General features: G+C 35.8%; 1 protein-coding gene across 3 annotated transcripts in view; it reads right to left on the bottom strand.

Annotated features, from left to right (window-relative positions):
• The window catches only part of DIAPH3 (diaphanous related formin 3), a 206,110-nt gene that overhangs the window by 60,740 nt on the left and 122,114 nt on the right, over positions 1-23,256 (bottom strand). For all 3 annotated transcript variants that reach the window (XM_039381538.1, XM_039381539.1, XM_039381540.1), the window contains exons 23-24: positions 19,137-19,301; positions 15,027-15,162 (exon numbers count right to left, since the gene is read on the bottom strand). In XM_039381538.1, coding sequence (XP_039237472.1) covers positions 15,027-15,162; positions 19,137-19,301 — 301 coding nt within the window. The remainder of the gene's footprint in view (positions 1-15,026; positions 15,163-19,136; positions 19,302-23,256) is intronic.

The raw sequence follows: 23,256 nt of genomic DNA, 5'->3' as shown, positions 1-23,256 counted from the left end.
TTTGCCCTCTTATGACTAATGGACTATCACAGCTATTAGTATAGTTTGGAATGCACCTTACCAAAAAAAAAAAAAAAAAAAAAATCACTCAGACTGCCTTCAGCTTCCTATTTGTTTGTTTGGGGTGGGTTTTTCATTGTGGCGGTTTTTTTCTTGTTGGTTTGTTGGGGATTTTTCTGTTTCTTTTTTTAACTTTCCTTTTTCCATCTGATGTCATGCAGTTCTCTAAAATACTAATGTCTGGAATGAAAACACTCAGTGAATAGTTTCAAACCAAAGCGATGCTGGACAAAATTTTGAGACCAAGCCAATAGTTACATTAAGGTACATGAATGCAGGAGGAAAGCTTATAAGCATTTTGGGTTATAGCAATTCAAAAAAGATTGAATAGTATCACGGTCTCCAAAATGATACCATTAATGTTTATGGAAAAGAGTTTCCAAGTTTTGTTTTAGGAAGGAGGAATAACAGGAGAAAATTTTCAATCCTATTTCAGTATGTTATCTCTTTCCTTTCAAGCCTGTCCAAGACTACTATGGATTTCATAGTTGTTTTAAAAACTTAACTATCTCCAGTAGAAAAAGAAATCCTGGTGCATAATCTGCTATACTGTAAAAAGGCCCATCAAATAAATAAAAAAAAATTTAAAATAATGGAAGAGAAATATTGCAAAACCACAATTTCTTGTAGCATAGCTGTAACATATTTATGGGTACTATCTGGTTTTCATACTTATCTGAAATATACTGTAGTCACAAAGTGGATTATAGATTAGTGCTTCCACTGACATGCAAAATAGTTCACAGAAGAAAAAATGAGTAGATTGAAACTTGAATTAAAAAACTCTGGTAGTTTTTCAATACATGGATGTATTGAAAAAAGCTAACCACTGAAAATAAAAGCATTTATAGTTAATACTCTTTGTACCCAAAACATGTAGAAAGCCTGTTTTTCAAACTCCTACAACTTCAGTAGGCTCCAAGTTCTCTTTTTACATGCCTGCATCAGCAGCTGACTTTGACACTTTCTATCAAGTTATGCAGTTAGCTATTAGTACCCACACTATGATATTGTCCAAGTTTATATAATAAGAAGATCAAGAAATGAAAGTCTACCACGAATATTTTAGAAATCTTTTAAATTGCCATGGAAAAGTTGCATACAACATTGTTACAGTGATAGCATAAGAGTCACAAATATTGTTCGATATTGACACTTCCTATGGGACCTTTAAATCAGGTTTCACAGGCTGCTGCAGGCTGCTGTCACCAGTCCCAACTGGCTTCCTAATTAGTCAAGTGTATCAATCTTTTGATATCATAGAACTAGTAATTCTAGTTGTCTTGCAGATAGCTACATAGCCAACAGTAATTCCTTTGAGGAAATATACCCTTTTATGATTTAAATGATCTCTTTTTCTTCAATTGCAGAATGGGAGATTTAAATACTTTTTAATATCATACCTAATTAAACCCCATACAACTGTCTTTTAAATACCATCTAAGGGAGAAGTAAACTTCTCAACGTAGATGGTAAGTTTTGCCCTTGACATTTCAGTGCCAAGTCAGATATAAAATACCTAATTTCATAATTACGTCTTGAAAAATGTTAAGAATATTAAAGACCCTTCTCCTCTTGTGCATTGAGTATCATAAGCTTTACATGTACAACTATAATGTCTTATAATGATAGTAGCAGATATTGCAGTTAGTAATGACACCTGCATTTTATGTACTTCTTAAGAAACAAATTATATATACCATAATTCCAGGAGCAGTAGTCCACTGACATGATAGAGTCACAAATATCATTAGCAATATGATTTAAAAAAAAAAAAAAAAAGAGTGCTGTAACGAGATAATTTTGAATGAAAAAATTTTCATTTTTACAGTTTCCCTGAACCTGTCCAATATAAACTAAAGCATCACACAACACTAAGACTCCAAAAGTTCACTTTACTAGGAGAAAAACATTAAATAATATGTCTATTTCCTCTTTCACAGAATCAAAGCTTTATTCAGCTACTCCACTCACAAAAGAAAATACTGAGGCGTTTCAGAAAAACCAAACCAGGGATTCTTTAGCGTGGTTTCTGTTGATGTTGCCTACTCAGTCTGTACACTTAAGAGATTTATCTACAAGAACTTTGACTACTATCCACCAGCCTCTATTTCTGGCATTGCAATTACATACAGCTTTTTGTTACATGGTAATGAAAAGGATCATCTCCTACAGATGAACAGCCTCATCTGAAAATAAAACTGCACAATTTGGACAAATTAAAAAGAGACCTTACAGATTTCATAGCTGTAACAAAAGGAAAAAGTTGCAAAACCCCAAGGGCTACTCCTGAAGTCATTCAGAGTAGCAAAGACTTTAATTATCTTTGTTTCATTTTTGACGTAACTGTGTGGTGGCACTCAAGTTTTTATATAATTTAATAACAAACTTGGAGTGCTGAAGCTATTGGATTTGTTTTCCTTGCCTGAAGATTTAAGTCCTGATCTCTCAATTCAGCAAGTACCAGAATTAGTACTTTTTTATTCTTGTTTGCTAGAATACAAACTACTTTTTTTTCCCTCTTCAGCTCAGGACAATATTCAGGTTGGATATACTGTATCCAGTATACTGAAGTGAAATGTAAGTCCTTTGCAGCCTTCTCCCAGGTTTAGTTACATCATGTCTTGTGCATTAATGTTCAAAAATTTCAGAGGCACATGATTACCAAGCTTGGGACAATGATAGCAGAGATTTTTCCAGACTATTATTCACACAAGGAAGGAAAAAAAAAAATATATATCTTTTACTTTTTTAATGTTGTATCTTTACTTTCACATGGAAGTCTTTTATGTTTGTTTGTATAAGGACTGATTTCAATTAGTACAGCCTACAAAGCAATGCTCAGCTGAAGATAGAAGATCTCGATCTGAGTAAAAACTGAAGGACCATTCTCTAAACAATGTCACAATAACCATGCTGTAATGTTGAATGGGTTAGGCTTCAGGAAGCAGAACAGCAGATCACAGAAAGGAAGATAATTCAAGCCCTCAATGCAGTGGTGAGCTCCAATGTTTTGGATGTGGTTTCATCTTTTCAGTCAGAGTCTGAGGCAGCCAGATTTTGAGACGTATTCATAGTGCAGACATGTAACAACTTCTAGACCTTGCAGCCTTACATATGAACAGGGCAGGACACTTTCTGAAGGCTTTTACATTGTAAACATAAAAATAAAAAGCAATCTTAATGTTTTAAAATGTTCAGCAATGACAGCCTAAACTTAGACTCTTCACTCCAATGAAATTCAGATACAATTTTACAAAAAAATTGTGGGTGGGTGTTAAGGGCAACTTTGTTCAGAAAATGCACAGGATATATAGACTTCAACCTGGAGTTATTCTAAGGCTTTGAAGTTTTTCTGGTAAAAGCCATAGCACCAATCAGATAATTTTCACTGACAGGAATACATGACTGTCAATAACAGTGCATGAACTAGAGTCATGACTCAGAACACAGAGGTTCCTCTGACACTGATCAAATTTTGGAAGAACCTTGTTACATTACAGCAAGGAAAACAAAAATTCCAATGTACAGATACAAAACAGAAACAGTTGCCAAGCCTGTTGTGGATGGTCTGGCTGAAAGGACAGCTCCTCTCAGATTTAAAAGTATTAAATCCAATTTCAGCCAAAAATATCACTATTTGCAGTGACTTCAAGCGAGAGACACATAACAGTCCTTCCCAGAAGTAAAACACATGTACACACCTGACATTTCACATCAACAGTTTAGTTCAGTATCAGAAGAGTTACATTTCTTACTTATGCCCAACACAAAGTACCGACACAAAGTGCCTTTGACACTGCTTCAGAGCTCTAGGCAAATGTACTATACAAAGGTAGGATTTCCCCTAATGACTGAGCACCCCATAAATCTAGCTGAGTAGGTTTCATGCCATCTTGTTCGCTCTTGATAAATTGGTCCATTGTTGGGCTGCCATAAAGTGCTTTTAGGGTACAGAAATAGGTAAACCTTGACTCCAAGCATGTGAATGAAAGTGTGCACCAACCTCCACACAGCTTAAAAGAAAAATACAAACTAAAACTTCGTTCTTTGTGAATTATGAAAGACAGCTGTCCCTTTCAAATCAGCTGTTGAAATTAAGGTTGGTACCTACATCAATTTAACTTCTATAAGATAGCTCATACCACAGAAAGCAAAAGGTAAGCTGTGGTAACAGGTGGTTCTGTATCACAGAGATACAAACATACTTCAGTGATGCAAGATACCAATTTCTGCATCTCAGCTGAATCATAATTTCCCATTTAAGTAATGGGACCGAGAGTGAAATCATCTTAATATTGAGCTTTTTAATAAAAATGTATACATTTCTGGTGTTCACCGTGAGTCTATAAACACCATTCTTTCTATGACAGTGGAAGAAAGTCACTATAAACTCACTTTCCACAGAGATTATTCAGGTTCATTTATATTGATGTCAGATCCAGTAAAAGACTGCCAGAGCAAGTATTTCTAAGGGAGATCGCAAAAAAGTTTTCATGATATAAACTGGAGTTATAGAAGAATAAACAGAATGCCAAGCCTTTGAAGTGATGCATCCCAGGACTTTAAACAGGGAATAATAGTTGTTACATCTTCCTTTGTCACCTGAATGATGGAATAGAGTGCACTCTAATCAAGTTTGCATATGGTGCAAAATTCAAAGTAATGGTTGAGCCACCCGACAGTTGCGCTGCCATTCACAAGAACCTTTACAAACTAGAGGAATGGGCACACAGGCATCCTAATTAAATCCAATAAAAGACCTGCAAGTGGTGAGATGCAACCTCATACAGTAGCACAGTGGGAGCTAACAGGCTGGAAAGCACCTTCAAAAAAGATAATTGGAGATTCTGGTAGACAACTTATTGATCATGAGTCAGTATTGTGTCTCTGTGGCAAGGACAACCAAAGAACAGCATTGCCAGCAGGTCAAGAGAGGTCATCCTTCCCCTCTACTCAGCACTGGTGAGACATGTCTGCAGTGCTGGGTCTGGGCTCCCCAGTACCAGGGAGACACGAACCTATCCAAGCAAAGTCAAGGACCATGAAGATGATCAAGGGATCAGAGCAGCCCTCATATGAGAACACACTGAGAGAGCTGGGACTGTGCAGCCTATAAAAGAGAAGGCTCAGGGGATCTTAGCAACACATATAGAAATACCTGATGGGGGACTGGGTGGGGTGTAAGGATGACTGAGCCATCTTAGGGATGCCCAGAGACAGGATGGGAGGCAATGGGCACAAACTGATTACAGAAAATTGCATTCAAAAGTAAAATGGTTTTTTTTTCTGTTGAGAATGGTCAAACATTCTAATAGGTTACCCATATACAATGGTTGCAATAATAAAGAGGTTACCTTTTCACTAAATGCACAGAAACAGTAGCTAACAGTCTGAAAATGAAATTATTTTCTGTATACACACCTACTCTCTCACCACTTCAACAATATAGGATGTTCTAGTAATGCATTATATATTGCATTACCTGATAATGTTTTTTAAAAGCCAGTCCAAAAACTCAATCTTTTTATAGCCCTTTTCCTATTCTGTAGGGATGCTGTGCCTTTTTAGTGGAAAAAAACTCCTGCTAAATTGAGCACAGTGCTAAGTTTCTTCTAGTTATATTTAATCACTCATAACTCATAAAACAGACCAACCTTGTGCATTCTTATCTAAGGCTAAAATGTTATAGGACAGGTGATAGCAAGAATGATCAAATACATAAGAAGTCAGTCAATATGTTTTACTATTAATGAATGATTTCCCTGTTTTGTTTACACATCAGAACTCCAATCACAGAATCACAGAATATGTTGAGTTGGAAGGGACCCACAAGAATCATTGAGTCCAACTCCTGGCCCTGCATAGGACCATCCCCAAGAGTCACACCATGTGCCTGAGAGTATTGTCCAAATGCTTCTTGAACTCTGTCAGGCTTGATGATGTGACCATTTCCTGGGGAGCCTGTTCCAGTACCCAACCATCCTCTGGGTGAAGAACCATTTTCTAATAACCAGCCTAAACCTCCCCTGACACAACTTCAGGCCATTCCCTCAAGTCCTGTCACTGCTTACCAGTGCCTGTCCCTCCTCTTCCCTTCATGAGGAAGTTGTGGGCTGCAATGAGGTCTCCCCTCCGTCTTCTCTTCTCCAGGCTGAACAGACCAAGTGACCTCAGCTGCTCCTCATATGGCTTCCCCTCAAGGCCCTTCACCATCTTCACTTCTCTCCTTTGGACACTCTCTAACAGCCTAATATCTTTCTTATATTGTGATGACCAAAACTGCACACCAATGACACTGACAAAAATACAACCAATCTGCTTTCCAGATTAGCCAAAAACTAGTATTTTCATTTGTTTTATTTCCCAGAAGGAAAAAATACAAACACCTATTACTGAGACGTATCAACTACAATTTCATTTAGAAAGCAGTCAGAACAACTTCAGTAGCATTCTTAATTGAATATAGCTTCTTAAAAGAATATATGTAGCTGAGCATAATACGTGTGTGTGTGTGTGTGTTGTGTGTGTGTGTGTGTCTGTGAACATCTCTCTTGGTTACTGTGTGCCTCTCAAGGAGTTCATTTAGCACATTTCTATTTCCATTCAAATTTATAAACAGTCAATAAATCAGAAAATACACAGTGATCACTTATACTGACAGTTGTACTGCAGAGATGAGGGGTTGAAAGAAACTTTTAAGTTACATGATTTCTCACTAGTGGAGTGCTAAAATTCTGACTGGATTATATGACTGAGCTTAGTCTAAGGAAAGCTTCTGGAGAGCTTCAGGTAGGAAAGATCCTTTCTGATTAGGTAGCTATAAATGCACAAGAATACCCATGAAGATCAGACCTATGGTCCACCTAGCTCTGCATTTTGTGCTCTAGTAGCTGATAGCAACAATCTATAAAAAGGACAGGATAAATATATAATGGCATTACTAGAATGGTCTCTTGGTCTCCAGCTGTTTGTAATTCAAAGACTTTGCAGCTGCATTTAATAGCTTTCAATGGATAAAAGCTGCCAGAGAAATCAAGTAACTTTTGTCAGTAAGCTTCAGAGCAAGAATATTTTGGTATGTAGTAACAAGACTCTACTTCTGTACAACCACTGAGGTATTGCTGAGTGAAGATAAGCGTCATAGCGAACAGCATAGAAATAGAAGCAGCAGCAGACTCAGTTTGAAGGAAGAGTCAGAGACATGACCTTCCAATCAGCTAGCTTTCCAACAATTACAGAGGAGGTTCTTGGCTCTTTTACAACCTTGGACCGAGGAAAGTAAAAATAAAGCATATCCTCCAATGCTTTGGTAAGGATATTTATTCCTCCCTTCCTCTGCAACTTGAGAGAAGAAACTTTTGATGATACAGAAAAAAAGAGAGAATAAAAGCATCGCATAGCAGGAGTGAAAGTTTAAAGAGGACTCTGATGTCTACCTCCTTATGAAGGAGATGTGAGTTAGTATTTGGAGTAGGAAATGCCTACTCAAACCAAAACCTACTACCTGTATAAATGTTAGAGTTCTTAATCCCAAAGATGGTTCCAGAGATTGTAATTATTTCGCATGGTAATGCCATTTTAAGTTTGAAGCATAGTTTTCACATTTGTTTAGAAATTTTACTGCTACAGCATAAATGGCAAGCATTATGAGAATCTTCATCTACAGACATTACTTCATTGACCCTTAATTTTTTCAACAGTTCTGTTTGTTCTGACTATTTTTTCTCTCTCCCAAATACAGCTGCTATTTATTTTTTCAGGGCTTTGTGTAAACTTCAGTTTCACAAACCCCCTCAGCTGCTATCTCCAAAGATTCCACTTCTAAGTAAAATTTTCAGAAAGAAAATAATTATTTCTTCTAAACAACTTGCTCTTTTGGAGCTACTACTTAGTACAAACTAGTAGCAGCTGCTCCATTCTGATCCCATGGGTTGCAAATAACTGCATGAACCTCCATGTTTCAGAAAATTTAGCACGTTTGACACGTTTTTAGAACATGACCTGTGACTATTAGTTTTTAATTAATATACATACAGATCAGTTCTAGCTTTTTGCACGAAAACCATCCATTTGCCTGAACAGATAGGGTTTTGATGTATCTCATCTTTTGCTGTGGCTTCTGCAGATGTATCACACATTGGTTTTTCAGGGGTTTCTTGGGTCGAACATACCTGTATTTTATCATTCTCTGTAGCATTTTCAACTGAATCTGACAATTATTCTTGAGGGAACATCTGTTCTCAGTAGTTTACCCAGATTTATACTTTACTGTCAAAACAATACAATTGAAGCTGAAAAATAACCTCTATACTTAGGGACGTATCAGATGACATTTTCTTTCTGGTGTATTTGTGGCCAATGTCTGTCATATTTCCTTCTTCACATGTAGGACTTTCTTTTTTTTTTTTTTCTAATGTAAACGGATATTATGCAAAATTAGATCTACTTCCCAAACTTGTCATGAGCTTACTGTCAACTGTCTGCTAAGTACCAACATGAGTAAGTACTGAGTAGGCAACTCTGTAATGCCCCACAGTTCTTTGTGACCACTGTAATACTTTAACATAAAAAGAAGTTATACTTCTCACAATTACAGAACTGAGTTATTTCCCACTGGATCCATAATAAAAGTGACTCTTAAGAATAAATTCAAATAACAGAAAGTGACCTCAGGAACCCTCTTGGTAAAAAGGGTGCAATTTGAGGATAAGTGTAGGCAATCATGGAACAACAGGAAGGAGTATTCAGCACCCGGAAGGAACTGAGATGAGTGGAGCACTTGAAATTCCAAAAGGGTAAACTCCCAAGAGAAGAGAGCCCTTACAGAAAATGCTTGTTGGATAGTAATGTTATATACTTTGTCATATATATCATTATCAGATCTTTTGTCCCCTTTACAGTAAATTTAGTTGCATGAAACATATTCCTAAATGTGCAAAAGCTAGCAATATACCATTTTCCAAAACTTGTGTTTTAGCCCAGCAGATATTTTAAAACATTTGTTAGAAACTAATGATGTCATCTCAGTTGCAATGGAACATGAGCACATTTTTATAACCTGCGTCATTTGCAGTCCTTCGCTTGCCTTAGACTAAAGGAATATTATTGACAAGCATTGAATCTCCTATCCCAGTGAGAAGAAATTAATAAAATAGAGGCCTTAAGAACTTGAGCTAAGCAGGGAAAGTAGATTCTTTGGGGGTACTTATTAATATAAATAGGTTTGGGGATTTTTTTAATTTATTCCAAAGGCAAGCATTTTATCTGCTGGAATCTCGACTTTAATTACCTAATTACATTTACTATTTTCTTTGCTTAAACTGTCAGTACTGGGATCCATGGTGTTCTTTTGTTTTGCATAACTCTACAGAACTAATGAAAATATTCATATTGCACAATGCAGCAGATAGTAATAAAATAGTAAATATCTGAAGAATCAAAACTGAAAACACACTTGGCAAGTTCGTGAGACATGAATGTCAGGTTTTTTTCCAAAACCAGATAAACAATATAAAACCTCTGCAAAAATAAATGCTGCAAAATTGACTGCAAATAAGGTCATAACTGTTTAAATAAACTAAAAGATGTATTTAAAACCAGATGGTTGTGATAAAAGTGAAACTGAATAACACAACTGAAAACAAAGGAATAGTCTACATTGGAAATCAGATGCTTCATTTTGGCATTACTTAAGTGCTTTTGCATAAGAAAAGGGCAGCCTTTGTAAATAACCACTGATAAAAGTGGCTTACTTAAATAGTATTCAAAGTAAGACACAATGAAGATGCCACAATGATGGAGTTCTCAATTATATTACAATAAATTTAGCTGGTATTATCGCAGTTATAGAATTGTCTACATTGTGATAAGATCAAAATAATTGATTGGTGTGCTTTTTACTAAGAATCTGAACAGCACAAGAAAGTATGTATCTGAATGTTAATAGTATGCAGACAAGTGGCATTTACATAAAGATCCCCTTCCACTGGCTATTTACCTTTAGAAGGACAGTGTGTGATTGTTTGATCTGGATTCACAAAAGCAAGTAAAGCAATCTTACTGACAAAGCATCTCATGATGAATATCATTTTGCAATCTGGAGAATATTTAGAGGACAGGTTTTATTACCATAAATTTCAAAATACCAAGTATCATTCACTACTTAGTCAAAATGTTTACTGATTCCACATACTTTTTAAGTTAGGATGGAGGTGAAAGGAAAATATGAAGCTGATATTTTTACTATGTCAACTAAAGACACAGCTTTTTTTATCAGTGAACTATTTGAGCTGTGATCATTAGGACATGTAAATATTACTAAATGTAAAGTAGAGATAAGGATTTTAGCAAACTACAATTTAGAGGTATGTAAATCTGACATCGGTTTCAGGTCTAAATCTCAAAAAAAATTTGCAAGAGAGCAAGTAAAACGATTTCATATAATAGCAAAAATCTATGGTCTTATTAGCAGAAGTCCTAATTTATATTGTAAAATGTTAAGGTTTTTCTAAAACATGCCGTACTGCTTATTCATAAAAAACTACACATTTGACAAACTACAAAATTTTGATATATTTATATCTTAAATATAAAAGAATTGAACTTAAAACTTTATGAAGACTTATCACAAAGTACACATATTTATCTAGTTTTAGAAAACGATTATATCAACGCCAGACTCGGTGTAACAGTATTTCAAAGGCAGCCTAATGCAGAGGTATGGATGATAAAGCACAGGCTATGATCTAGATGACTCAGTTGTCACCTATGTATCAAAGGCACAACATAGGTTAAGAAAGAATACTGTCATTTTTCAGAAGGCCAGTATATTGTAGGACTACCTCATATTTGAAGTAAATGTCAGTTACTACTAATGAAATTATTGTTTTCAACCTGAAGAAATTAGTTTAAGCTCAAACTCAGGAGATACCTTAAATCCAGATCCATTTTCTTTTTGGGTTAATACGATATTTGTAATGTCAGTCACACCTGGTTTAACACAGTCCTAACATGCTATATGCAACTTATAATATGCAAGTCACATATTGTGTATATTTTAATAAAATTTATATTTTGTTACATATTTCCTTAAGTTGGGGGTTTCCCTGACAGTGGCAGGGCAGTTGGGACTAGATGATCCCTAAGGTCCATTCCAACCCCTTAACATTCTATGATTCTATATTAAGTTTTTGTAAATGCAAAAATAGTCATCAATACCCCCCAAATAACTAAAAAACTTTTGCAGTATTATGTAGGCCACTTTTATGCAAAGAAATGAATCCCAGTTTCCTCCACCTTGTGCAGCAAAAGGTCGCACCATAGGCAACAAATCCCTGCTCTTCAAATAGCTTCTAAAACAGATAAAAGATGAAGAAACCCAAAGAAAAGAACTTCAAGAATGAAGCAAAATCTAGGACAGGTTAAATGTCTGTGTTGCACATGAGACCAGTGGTTAACAAAACAAGTTTGGGATGATGATACAAATCTTGTTTAAGCACTACATAGCAGCTCAGGACTTGAAAGTTATTGAGTAACTTCTGAAAGCAGAAGCTCCAGAGTCATGAAGTAGTCACTAATGGCTAATTAATGGTCACTGAAAAATAAAGCACAACCTCAAGCACTGTGAAAAAAAGATTGCTTTTCCATTAAGAAAAGAAGCAGCAGCTAAGCAAGAGCAAATCAAAGGCACTGCTGTGGCCTGCAGAATTAACACTCTCTGAAGCATTTTGCATCTGTCATCTAAACCATTTTGTAAAAGAATAAGATCCCAAACTATGTGTGGGGAAGGAAAGCGAAGATGGTAGAGAAGAAAAAATATATCTGCTTCAGTTCTGGCTTCCTTTGCAGAAGACCTCTCAAATTTCACTATGTCATCTGTCAACTAGAACCATCAATGGTAGCCATCACTGCCAACACTACAGTATCAACTCCATGGGATTTTATATCCACATTAAACTTAGGACACAGATATTCAGGCTTTGACTATGTAGTGGTACTGATTGATTGAATGATAGCAAGAACTAATTATAGTGATAATGACAAATAATGCACAGGAGTAAGATAATAGCAAAACCAGTGCTGTTAATGACTTTCAGTCAAGTCCAGTAAAGTGTGGTTGGGTTATTCTCGGATTATTATCTTAGCTGTTTGTGATTTTTTTCTTGTGGCTGCTGATTCTTGGGGTATTTTAAAAAAAGAGAAAAACAGTTAAACTCCAAAGTAGTACACAGCACAGTGATACACAGCCACTCCTAACTTTCAGGTCATTTTCAGTTAAAAAGTCATGTTACTGAAAAAAAAAAGTTGAGATGTAGAGTACACTATGATCTGTCCACTGAGAAAAAAAAATATTGAAGACCATTTAGCATATATAATCTAATCTTTTCTTCCAAGTATGCAACTGTTTGAAACCCAGAAAATAAATTCTGGGATGGTAACATCAGTGAGTTTTCAACTGCTTTATTCAAGTAATACTTGAAATACTGTTTCTACAGATCCAACATCTGATCCAGTCACCATGTAAAGAAATAATATGCAGCAAAAAACAGTTACTCCACAGTCACACTCTAGGTAAGAGTTTCTGGTATTTTTACAGAGGGAGGACCTGGTTATGAATTTTTTAGCAGGTCAGATATAAACATTTTGTGACTGATTTACAGATTCTTAATGAGAAAAAAGCCTTTCCTTGACCTAGTTATAGCTAGGAAAAAAAGGGAGGGGGGATTTTTTTGATCGTCTATGTTACTCCAAAGAATCATAGCAACCTGCCTCTTCAATTAAATACTGTAAATACAGTTCTGGTAAGGTTGTCAAAATAATAATAATAATAATTAAAAGAACAATCCCACTTTTCATGCTGTTGTTGCTGTCCTTTCTGCTGCCACAATTTGGGTTTTCTAATAGACTTTTAAAAATGTGTTGCAAATAGGTACAAGAAACCTTACAACTTATCAGTAGCCAATTTAGTGAATATCAGACTCGAGGCATCTATAGCTTGAGGTGATCCTAACATCATCTTTTACTCTGATGTTTAGATCAGACATTCCAGACTGAACTTTAAGTGGCTGCTCACAAGACCAAGAAACCTCTTTCTGTACTGTGTCAGGGACCTGAGTCGTGTCTGAGGCCCTGCCATAGTTGGTCTGTGGTTGTGCTCATCGATATGGCATGGGAAAATATTGTATAGTTTCGGTTGGGAACCGAACCTTGGAAAAAAGAACAAAAGATTAGGTTAACTGGTGGAAACTTGACATTTAGAAGAAGAAACAACAGAGCCGTTGTTGGCACAGAGTTGGTGTCATAAACCACTGTGGTCTCGGTTTGCGCACTGGCCACATGTGAGCCAATGTCACAATTGGAAAATTCCACTCCTGTGAGGGGGATATAAGAGATGGTTCTGGGTTGGACGGGTGAGATGGACACGATTTTGATCCAGGGGACGCCATGAAGGTGTATGGCCTGCCTGCCTCTCCCGCCGAGCACCATATTCCATGTCCTCCTGCTCAGCGGCTTTTCAGAAATCCAGGGGTCAGTGTGTATTAATTGCTATTGTGAGTAATAGAATAAAGTTGCTTTGCTCATACACTTCGTGTCTCAGTGTTCGTGATTTTGGGAATCCTTACGAACCTAGAACATGTACACTTACATGATTTAATAAAAAACCCAAGCTACTTAAAGACAAGATGGCTTGTGTGCTCCCTGGCACATTAGCTGAAGTGGTAAGGTTCACTACCAGAAGCCTACATATACATGCGAGTATATGACGCAGAAGTGTCTAACACTGGCACCTGTATTTTGGAAAGCCTGAACATCACATTATGAAGAACAGGACTTGAGGGTAGCTTTAACTTTCACTGAAAGACTATCAATTTTCCACTCAAAGCGCTATCAGTCATACATACAACATGTCTGAGAGAAATCTCTTTTGAAACTGCCAACGGTGCATGAATGCAGATACCAGTTTTACCCTTTCCTAGTCTTCTGCAGACGTCCTCTGTCTTCTGTTAGCTTTGAAAAGATTGTCACTGGTGGTCTTCTGATTGGGTCTTGAATTGTACTTCTAAAGAATTAGAAATTCTGTGTTCAGAGAGCAGTTGCCTGATTTCCCACCTTAAGAGAAAGCTCTAGTCTCACACCTCAAGATATGGATAGTCTTACAAAAATAAATCAAAGACCTTTGGTCTGAAACATCTCTGAAACTAAACAGACCTACTCTGGCTATTAGTGAAAAGTGGAAGAGACAGATAATCATTTATGCCAAAGGTGCCAGCCAGGGCTTGAGTAGGGAACTGTTTAACAAGATCTGCTCAGGAAAAAAAAGAGTAGCTCATGGTAATTTATACAGTAAGACATGTATCATTCTGAAGGATTACAGAAGCTCAGTATGGGATAAAATACAGAAGTATAGAGGATCATCAGGCATCTTTTTTAGTAACAGAGTTCTCACAGTATCTGCCACCTCTTTAAATACAAAATATAGCATGAGTAACTTTAAAAATGCATGGCTGAGGAGTTTTTTGAGGTGTTTCAATAGGGACCTGTTGAAATAACAATTGACATACTCAAAGAAAAATACAAAGTACTTTAGGAAGGGCTTATTCTCATAAAAGAACAAAAACGTGTATGCAACCTTAGTCAAAGAAAATGACTTTGTGATTTTGAAAATGTCTTTTCTCAGGTAAAAAAGGATTCTGAGCATAACCGAACTTATACTTAGTCACACAAGGTTCAATATATTCCAATGGAAAAATAAAAGGCAGCATTATAAAATAAATTGAGAAAAACTGGTAATTAGGAAAGCTCATTAACAATATAAAATCTAAGAACTTCTTTGCTGAAAACTTTAACCAGTGAAAAATCATTCATCTATTCTGTTTTTTCTCATAGCACATTCAGATAATGAAAAAATAGCAGATTTATTTCCAGTAAAATGCTTGGTAAAATGTATTTTCTACGTCACTTACCTGTTTTCATTTCTAACAAGCGCTTTTTCTTTTGTTGCCTCTCTTGTTTTTCTTTTTCTGCCTTCTCCTTAGCTATTTTAGCACGTCTCTGTTTTTCTTCTGCTTCCCTTCTTCTCATATTTTCTTTTACTGCTTGCTATGAAAAAAAGTAATATAGAGTTCCATGAAAACTGAAGTCTTAGCAAAAACAAAGCTGAACCTTAAAGAAAAAAGCTTTCAAATCTCATCTCCTAACTAATCTTAATTTATCAAACCAAATAAATATTTTACATTCCATGTTTAGTACATTTTATTCAGAAGAGTAAGGAAATTCAGAATAAATATATTAAAAGCACACTAATTGCCCCCAAATAAGGATTATACATTCAGCAAGAAACACATCATAAGAATACACATGTAGGAAGAACTCAAAACATCTAAATCACTTTGTTTTACAAAATTGTAAGCAGCTAGTATTTCTATTTCTAGAATAGTTTCAACATTTATTCTTTCCCATGCAGCCACTAGAGCAAGCAAAACAAGGCTGTCTGGGTGACAGTGTTGCATTTTTCTTATTCTTATCTACATATGCATTAATTCACTGGGTTTATAAATTCTTGTCTTCTGGATAATATCCATGCAATATTGTTTATTTTGAATTATAAATAAGGACTCCCAAACCTCCAATGAAGCCAAAAGAGAACTATGAGTTTCAAAGTTTTTAAATCATAATTTTGCATATTCAGACATTAAGCAAAAGAACTGTGTCACATTGAATACATTTTTAACAAAAGTATTTTTGGACTACTTTTTCATTCTTTTAGTGTTAGCTATGTACATTGGTAAATTCTCAGTGCTCTAAGAATATACATTTGCATTATATGTAAAGTGCACCTGTTCTCATTGTAGAAAGTTTCTTTTTTCAGAACACAGTTACACAGAATCCCGTCTTTCACAATATATCAAAGTGGCCCCACCTACAAAATGGCTAGCATCTTCACAAGGTCTGAGGCACACGCTGCATGTTTGCAGGGATAATTAATGTCTCACACGTTGTTTTTAGCAGGAAAATGTCCAGACTGCACTCAGAAAAAAAATACTAGAGAATGGACTGAAGATTATTATATAGCACAGATGAATGTGGATTTACAGCAGTATTTCCAGGGGCACTGTATTATCACTTTAATAGATAGTGACCATAAGAAGGGGAAAGAAAAATATCAAATAGAACTTGTGAAGAAATACTTATCTTGGATAACTGAAGGAGAATAAACTTCCCATCATGAAAAAAATGACAATGAAATGGACTTTTTTACACAAAGCAAAACTGTACTTTCACACAGTCTTCTCCAAAGTAATCTGTCAAATTTCTTGATACAGGGGGAGGAGGTAAGAAGCCTACTACAAAATGCTAAAATTCTTGATTGAATTATTTTTAACAAATTCTTTGCTGATTTTCAGACTAGGTATTCTGTAGAATAAACTACTGGGTAAAACTCAAATGGGTCTTGAGCACAAGTAAATACTGGAAGAAATTACACACTTTCCTGACAGAGTGGCCAAGGAAATTTCTACTTTGCATCTACTTTTTCCCCAAAATTAATACCAGTATGACTCAGCCTCAGACTGCAGTCATTCAAATGTAGGTATCTCTTCTTTCCAATCATACTGATCAAGTAGGCTTGATTTTGTAGCTTACACCTTCATATTCAGTGCAAATTGGAAGCTTTGGTGTATCACACCTTGCCTCCAGCCTTTCTCTAGCAGGACAGTGATCTTCCACAAATTCTATGTCACAGCTTAAAATTTCAGGCTGATGATGCCTTGGGTACCATTTAAGACACCTCTCCAGGGTACTAGGCACTTCTGGTGTTAGTTCTCCTTTGAGACATCAGATAGACAGCTCTTCAAATTTCACTAACTGTATTAAGTATGCATCTCCCTGGACTAGAACACAATATTAGACACTCAAACTCACATGCAGATGCCAATGTTTCAAGGTCTATGCTCTAGAGCCAAATCCTATCCTACAAGTTCTATGTGTTTTCAACACAAAACATGTGGCATACTAAGGCCTGGATTTTCTGAGATGGAAGAATTCTTGGGTTCCCTCATGTGCTTTCCAGTGTTGTCTCTAATTTTTGTTTAAGTATTTGCATCATATGAAAGAAAAATAGAGTTTAGGGAACAAACTCTTACTTGGTTGCTCCTCTTCTGGTTCTTGAAGTCATGTTTCTGCTGCAGAGCAACCTAGTGTCAATAGGAGCAAGGGGTTTCTACAGTCTTATGATTAGTGTACTGTCTTGGACAGAAGAGTTGTTGGCTCAAGGCCTCTTCACTCCCTTTCCTACAACTGCAGGAAAATTCTAAGCATTAGACAAACAATTGCTTCATCTTGAAAGCTATCCTTCCAAGGAAAGGGATGAGCTAGTTAGCAGTCTCTGTGACGCTGTGAAAGCATAGAGGGAGGTTAACAGAGATGTCTGATACCTAGGATGTTCCACTGACAGTACCAGGAATTTAGCTTCAGAAGTTAAAGCACTGAAGGTAAAATGCTTCACCCCTTTTTTTGGATCTGGCCGACTAACTGTACTCTCCATTTGGTGCTCAGAGAGTGCAAATAATAGTTGTCACAGCTGCCAAATAACACTGAAGTACAAACTGCAGTCCAAAGTTAGCTATGAAACTCAAGTCTATGGCTTCAGATTTATACATGCTTTTTAAAAACTTTTAAAATATTTTCATTAATTAAGAATAAAAAAAGAAGAATTATAAGTAAGTGAATACTTCATGTAAATCATCAACAAGGATGACTGAACTTCAGTTTCCCACACCTACTGGTGATAAGTGGCCTTTTAGTTTTGGACTTTTTAATAAATCAATGATTTTTCAGCATTAAATTTACAAGTCTTTTGAACTAAATTTTATAGGATAACAATCACTTTTAGCTTCTCTCAGTAACCAAGTCCAATACTAAACAATCCTGAAAATCAGACTTCAGGTGTCTCATGTTAGGCATCTCAAAAATCTTTTCTGGAAAGTCTCAAAACTGAGCAGCTACTCAATATTTTGTTTAGTGTCATTGAAGGATAAGGGCTTGCATGCCTTATCTACACATCTTTTTCATATACCCTTCAAACTGCAAGACAGAATTATTAATTTTCCTCAAGGTTTCTTCTATCATGCTCATAAATAATACCTAACCGTTTTGAAGCCCTAATTAATCTATCTTTATAGCACTGCTGTGAAGTAGAGGTTAATATCAGTGGTATTTTACAGACACAGAGAAGAAATATGGGAAAATTACTGTAAAGCACAACCACTCCCTTAAAGCCTCCATCTCAACATGAACCTAAGCAGTTAGAATTCTTATTCTACAATATTTACATGGAAGGTGTGGTTTAAACATCAGAAGTTAAAGCAATATAACTATTTTGTAATATTTAGTAATTTTGAAATCAGACTATTGAGCTTCATATTAGGCATTGATCAAGTCAGGAAAACATAATCAATGCCCCTGTTGAAAAATCTGGCATATGTAATTTGTCAAGAAAAATTTTTTCTCATTGAAGATTGTGCTCTCTAGGTTTTTAGTTGCTAAACTCTGAAGCAGAAGAGACTTAGTAATCTTTAAATGCTCTAAATGTTTGCTAAATATGGGTTCCAGTTTAAGTCCGGTCCTCAAAATAAATGGACATATGAATTTCAAACTGTTTCTCAGTATTTATGAAAGAAATAATTTTCCTTGTCTATATCTTCAGACATGTCTGAAATCCTTAAAAAACTCATCCAACCAAGTAAAACCAAAAAAGACGTGGAAACATGAAAGTAACTTAAAGAATTTAAGTGTGTTGTAATGATAAGCATCAGCCTGCCATGAGGAGTAGGTGGTAAAATGACTAAGTGAATCTTTCTACAGATCAATAGGCATTCGTTGGATCACTCCTCCAGATTTTGTCACAAAACTCATGCTCATATAACATTCCTGCAGGAGTGTAGTCAGTAAGTTAAGCTATGTAATCATAAGTAGATGTGACACAAACTACTTATTATCCAAATTCATATACAACTACATAACATTACAAGAAATAACTTCTAAGGAAGATTAGGCATAAAATAAACATATTGTACCATGAACATGGTCCTGAAGTTGTTTAAGTCTGTTAAAAACTCCTCCACCGAAACTTTCTTCGGATCAATGGCATAATATCTCATCACGTTCTGATAGAGTTTTTCCATGTTCTCATGCATCCGTGAAAGTTTCTGAAAATCTTCTTTGGCATGAACTAGAAAGCTGTACACTGCTGTTAAGGCTGCAAGAATACTCAGTGAATCCAGTCAAACACATGGCTTTTACTTTACGTTGATTTGTATGTCATACACATTTTTTATTTCATCAAATGAAGACCAAAAGAATTCCTTCCATGTCATATATGCTTTCTAGTATTTACTGTGTATATTAGGCCTATGAATAAATTCAAGAACTTACACCAAAATATCTCAACCACTTTAAATTTAAAGATTATTCCGTTACCATATAATTTCATATGAAACAACATGAAATGTATGGAACTAATCTAACTTCAAGCACTTATCACTGTCTCCTTATTGAAGCTAAAAGCTTAGGTATATAAATTTCAATTTACATGGAATTTAGGTACAGATACCAATAATTAACCTGAATGCTTTATCAAGAAATAGTATAGTTCCTACTAAAATTAGAGTAAAAATAGAAATATTGATAAACAGCATTAGCAGTAAAAACTATGAAAGATAAAGAACTTCATCCTAACAACAATGCATTTATTTCTGTTCCTGATGGCTGCATCAGATATTTATGCTTTTTCTAAGGCTATTTGCAACGTCAATACAACATAATTAAATTAGAGGTGAAAATAATAAAAAACATCTACAAAAGATAGACAATTTATAAATAGCATCAAAATACTGCACAAATTAAATAAAAAAGCTATGTTTATTTAGGACATCTGATAATGTAGTTTGCCAAAGAAGCTCAAAGATTAAATGTTTTACATAGTCATTTCCCTATGTAGGACAACTTCATGAAGTGTTTACTTTAATGGAATGGTAGCTAAACAATTATTTCTGTTCCATTATTTTCCTGCTGTAGTAAAGACTACAAAAGACAATAAATGGCAATTTTACCTTTACTCTCAATTGCCCGCCTCAACTATTGCAAAAGGGAATTTACTCTATTTGTACACTTTCTACTACAGATTAAAAGCACCATGGTCACTTTACTTTATGAAGCACAGGATTTTTCAAGTGCATTAAAATCTACACCAATAGAATAGTACAGGACCTGGCACTTCATCGTGCTGAACCTCATACTGTTGGCCTCGGCCCATTGATCCAGCCTGATCAGATCCCTCTGCAGAACCTTCCTACCCCTCCAGATCAACAGCAGATCAACAATCCCACCCAATTTGGTGTTGCCTGCAATCTGACTGAGGATGACTTGATCCCCTCATTCATATCATCAATAAAGATATTGAACTGGACTGGCCCCAATATTGGGCCCTGGGGAACCCCACAAGTGACTGGAACACAGTAACAATTTACTGCTGGGTGGTAACTGTTTCACTCTTGAGCTTTTTTGCAATGTACTCCTCTCTCAGCTTTGTTTAGAGGCTGAATCCCATTTGAATTTCACTGTTAAATGTCTTTCTGGTTGGTGAAGGTTGCTTTTAAAATATCAAGTAAGAAGTTTATGGGGGATTTTTTGTGATTTAGAATCCACGCCAGAAAGTCACACAATAACGTTCTCATGTACATGCAGGAAAGGAGAAATAATGCACTTTCACAACATTCTAATTGGTCACTACGATGGCTATTAGCTGGGTCTGTAAGGGCACAACAGCCTTCATTACAACAGTCTTGTAAAAAAGGACTAACTAAAGTCTTGTAAAAAAGGACTAACTAAAGTCGAGATTTAAATGATTAAAGAAGATACATCTTCCATCACTCCTCAAACATTTAATTTCAGACTTTGTCCAACAAGGCTCTTTTGCCAGTACAAGCTTCTTTCCATGCTTCTACTGACTCCACAGGATGCAGCTTGTAAGGAGCTTCAGACTGCCTGTGCTGACTAACTAGCAACAGTTCAAAGAGTGCTGATGCTATGGGTCCACTTTTCTTCTGCATCAATTTGAATCTCTCTTCTTTACTTGGCTCCCAAGATGAGAATAGCACAGCACACAGAAAACTACTCTTTAGACCTGAGATTCTTAAAAATTATTAAGACTCTTAAAAAGCTGGTGGGACAGCAAGGAAGGTTGATGAGAAGTTAGTCTACAACTGCTGCCTAACTATTAAATAAAAAAGGATTATGAGAAACAAGTCATGACAAAACATAGGTTAGGACCATCAAAAGAAATGTCAGCAGTTCACAAAAACACCAGCAAAATCAAAACAACAAAAACAGAGTGAAACCAGAAAAAAGGATTTCTACATCTGTTTCACTTTTTATCCTACAAGTTTAGGATACTTATTTTTTGTGATTCTTAGGTTATTAACAGAACTTATGGAAAGCTACATGTGTTTTGCAGTTACAAGGCTGCTTATTTCCACAGATTGGAAGGATAAAGGGAAATCAGATAAATGTGTTTTGTTGTCACTATGTATAAGTGCCAAATATCAAACTTTCCAATAACTTCCTCCCGTTTTCTAGGAAGAAGGAAAAAAAAATTAAAATTATCAGTAAAATATAAACTTCATCTTGTAAATGCCAGAGAATGTCCTGAAAAGAACACCTGGGGAGTGAGGGAGGTTAAAGACAAAATTTCTGTTACATTCTTCAAGACACAGCTGAAATTACAGCTATGTTAACAGAGTCCATATAAGCTGGATAGTTTATACTGTTAAAAGTGACTATCCTTGAATCTTTGATGCACAGTTTTAAACACAAAATATGGCACTCTGGAAAGATGTTCTACTATCTAGTATTTCAATGCTAGACATGATGAATCCTGAGATTTTTATTTTCCATCTGGTGCATTATGGGATATCCCTAAGCTCTTGGCATTCTACTGAGACTGTGCTTCAATTTAGGTATCTTTAATAACTCCTCTTCCTTTTCTCCTTAAATATGGCTTTTGTTAGCCAGCCCTAGCTAAACTGGAGACAACAGGGAATATTACTGAGTACAGCAATCCCAACTGTAATTATTATGAACAGGTTGATATATATGCATTATCAACTACACAATTCATTGGTTTTGGATGAATGAAGACAGAAGTACAGCCGAGCTGCAACACAGGTGGGAAGAAAAGGAAATCAAGAAGTTTGATATTTGTTAACTTTTTCTGAAGTGGCTTCACTTCACGGACTGCATTTTTGGACTCCTGGGACTACAGATCATTCTGCTAATTAATGGAACAGGAAAGCAATGCAGAGCTGAGACAAGTAATATCTGTGGCAAAATTTCTAACACCTGTATGTTTGGTCTTGCATATTCTGAGAGATCATTTCATAGTGAACTGCTTGTCTGAAGTTTATACTCATTTTAATACATTATGGTATTTAAAATACTAATATAGTGCAGCATGTCAAGCCAAGTAAAAGCAGCTGTTACCCTAGAAGAGATAACGAATGATGTTATCTCCACCATATATTTCCTTAAAAGACCCTAATATTCACCACTTGTGATATTTTCACAAACTAACCTACATATTAAGTCTAGACAATTGAAAAAGGAATACTGTTCTGCATACGAACAAAAAGATTAGCAGGTGCATAGATGCTGTATATATTTTAGCAGAATCTTCAAAGAGAACTGAGGCTGCCACTACACTAGACAACAACAGCCTCCATAAAAACGTGGCAAACCTTTTGAAGACATGCTCAAAAAGACTTCGAGGTCACTCCAAAACATTTCAACAAATGATTTCCTACTAAGAGCAAGGGGTGTGAATGCTGTAGGTCTCTGTTAAGGATTTCCCACATTTTGGGAAAACAGTTGCAATTGTCTGACAAATACATGTCAGAGACACTTCTTTTTATATACATATACCAAGGTTCAACAGAAAAATTCTGTATCTGAATATAATAGTTCAAGAAACACTTAGAAATGTTTAGAGTACTTGTTCAATAATACCTTTTCTTTGATTCATTCCTACTTACCTCTGTGTTATGATACGAAAACAAATTGGCAGGTATTTGTATTACACAAATCTGCTGCACCCAGTGCTTGTATCCCATATATTACAAGCAAAACCAGTGTTAGCTGTAA

This window comes from Pipra filicauda, unplaced genomic scaffold, assembly GCF_003945595.2.
Source record: "Pipra filicauda isolate LSUMZ 115617 unplaced genomic scaffold, ASM394559v2 scaffold22_size4397567_pilon, whole genome shotgun sequence".
In the NCBI taxonomy this organism is placed as follows: Eukaryota; Metazoa; Chordata; class Aves; order Passeriformes; family Pipridae; genus Pipra; species Pipra filicauda.
Note: the sequence above shows the minus strand (reverse complement) of the source record. Positions and strands in the feature narration are given on the sequence as shown.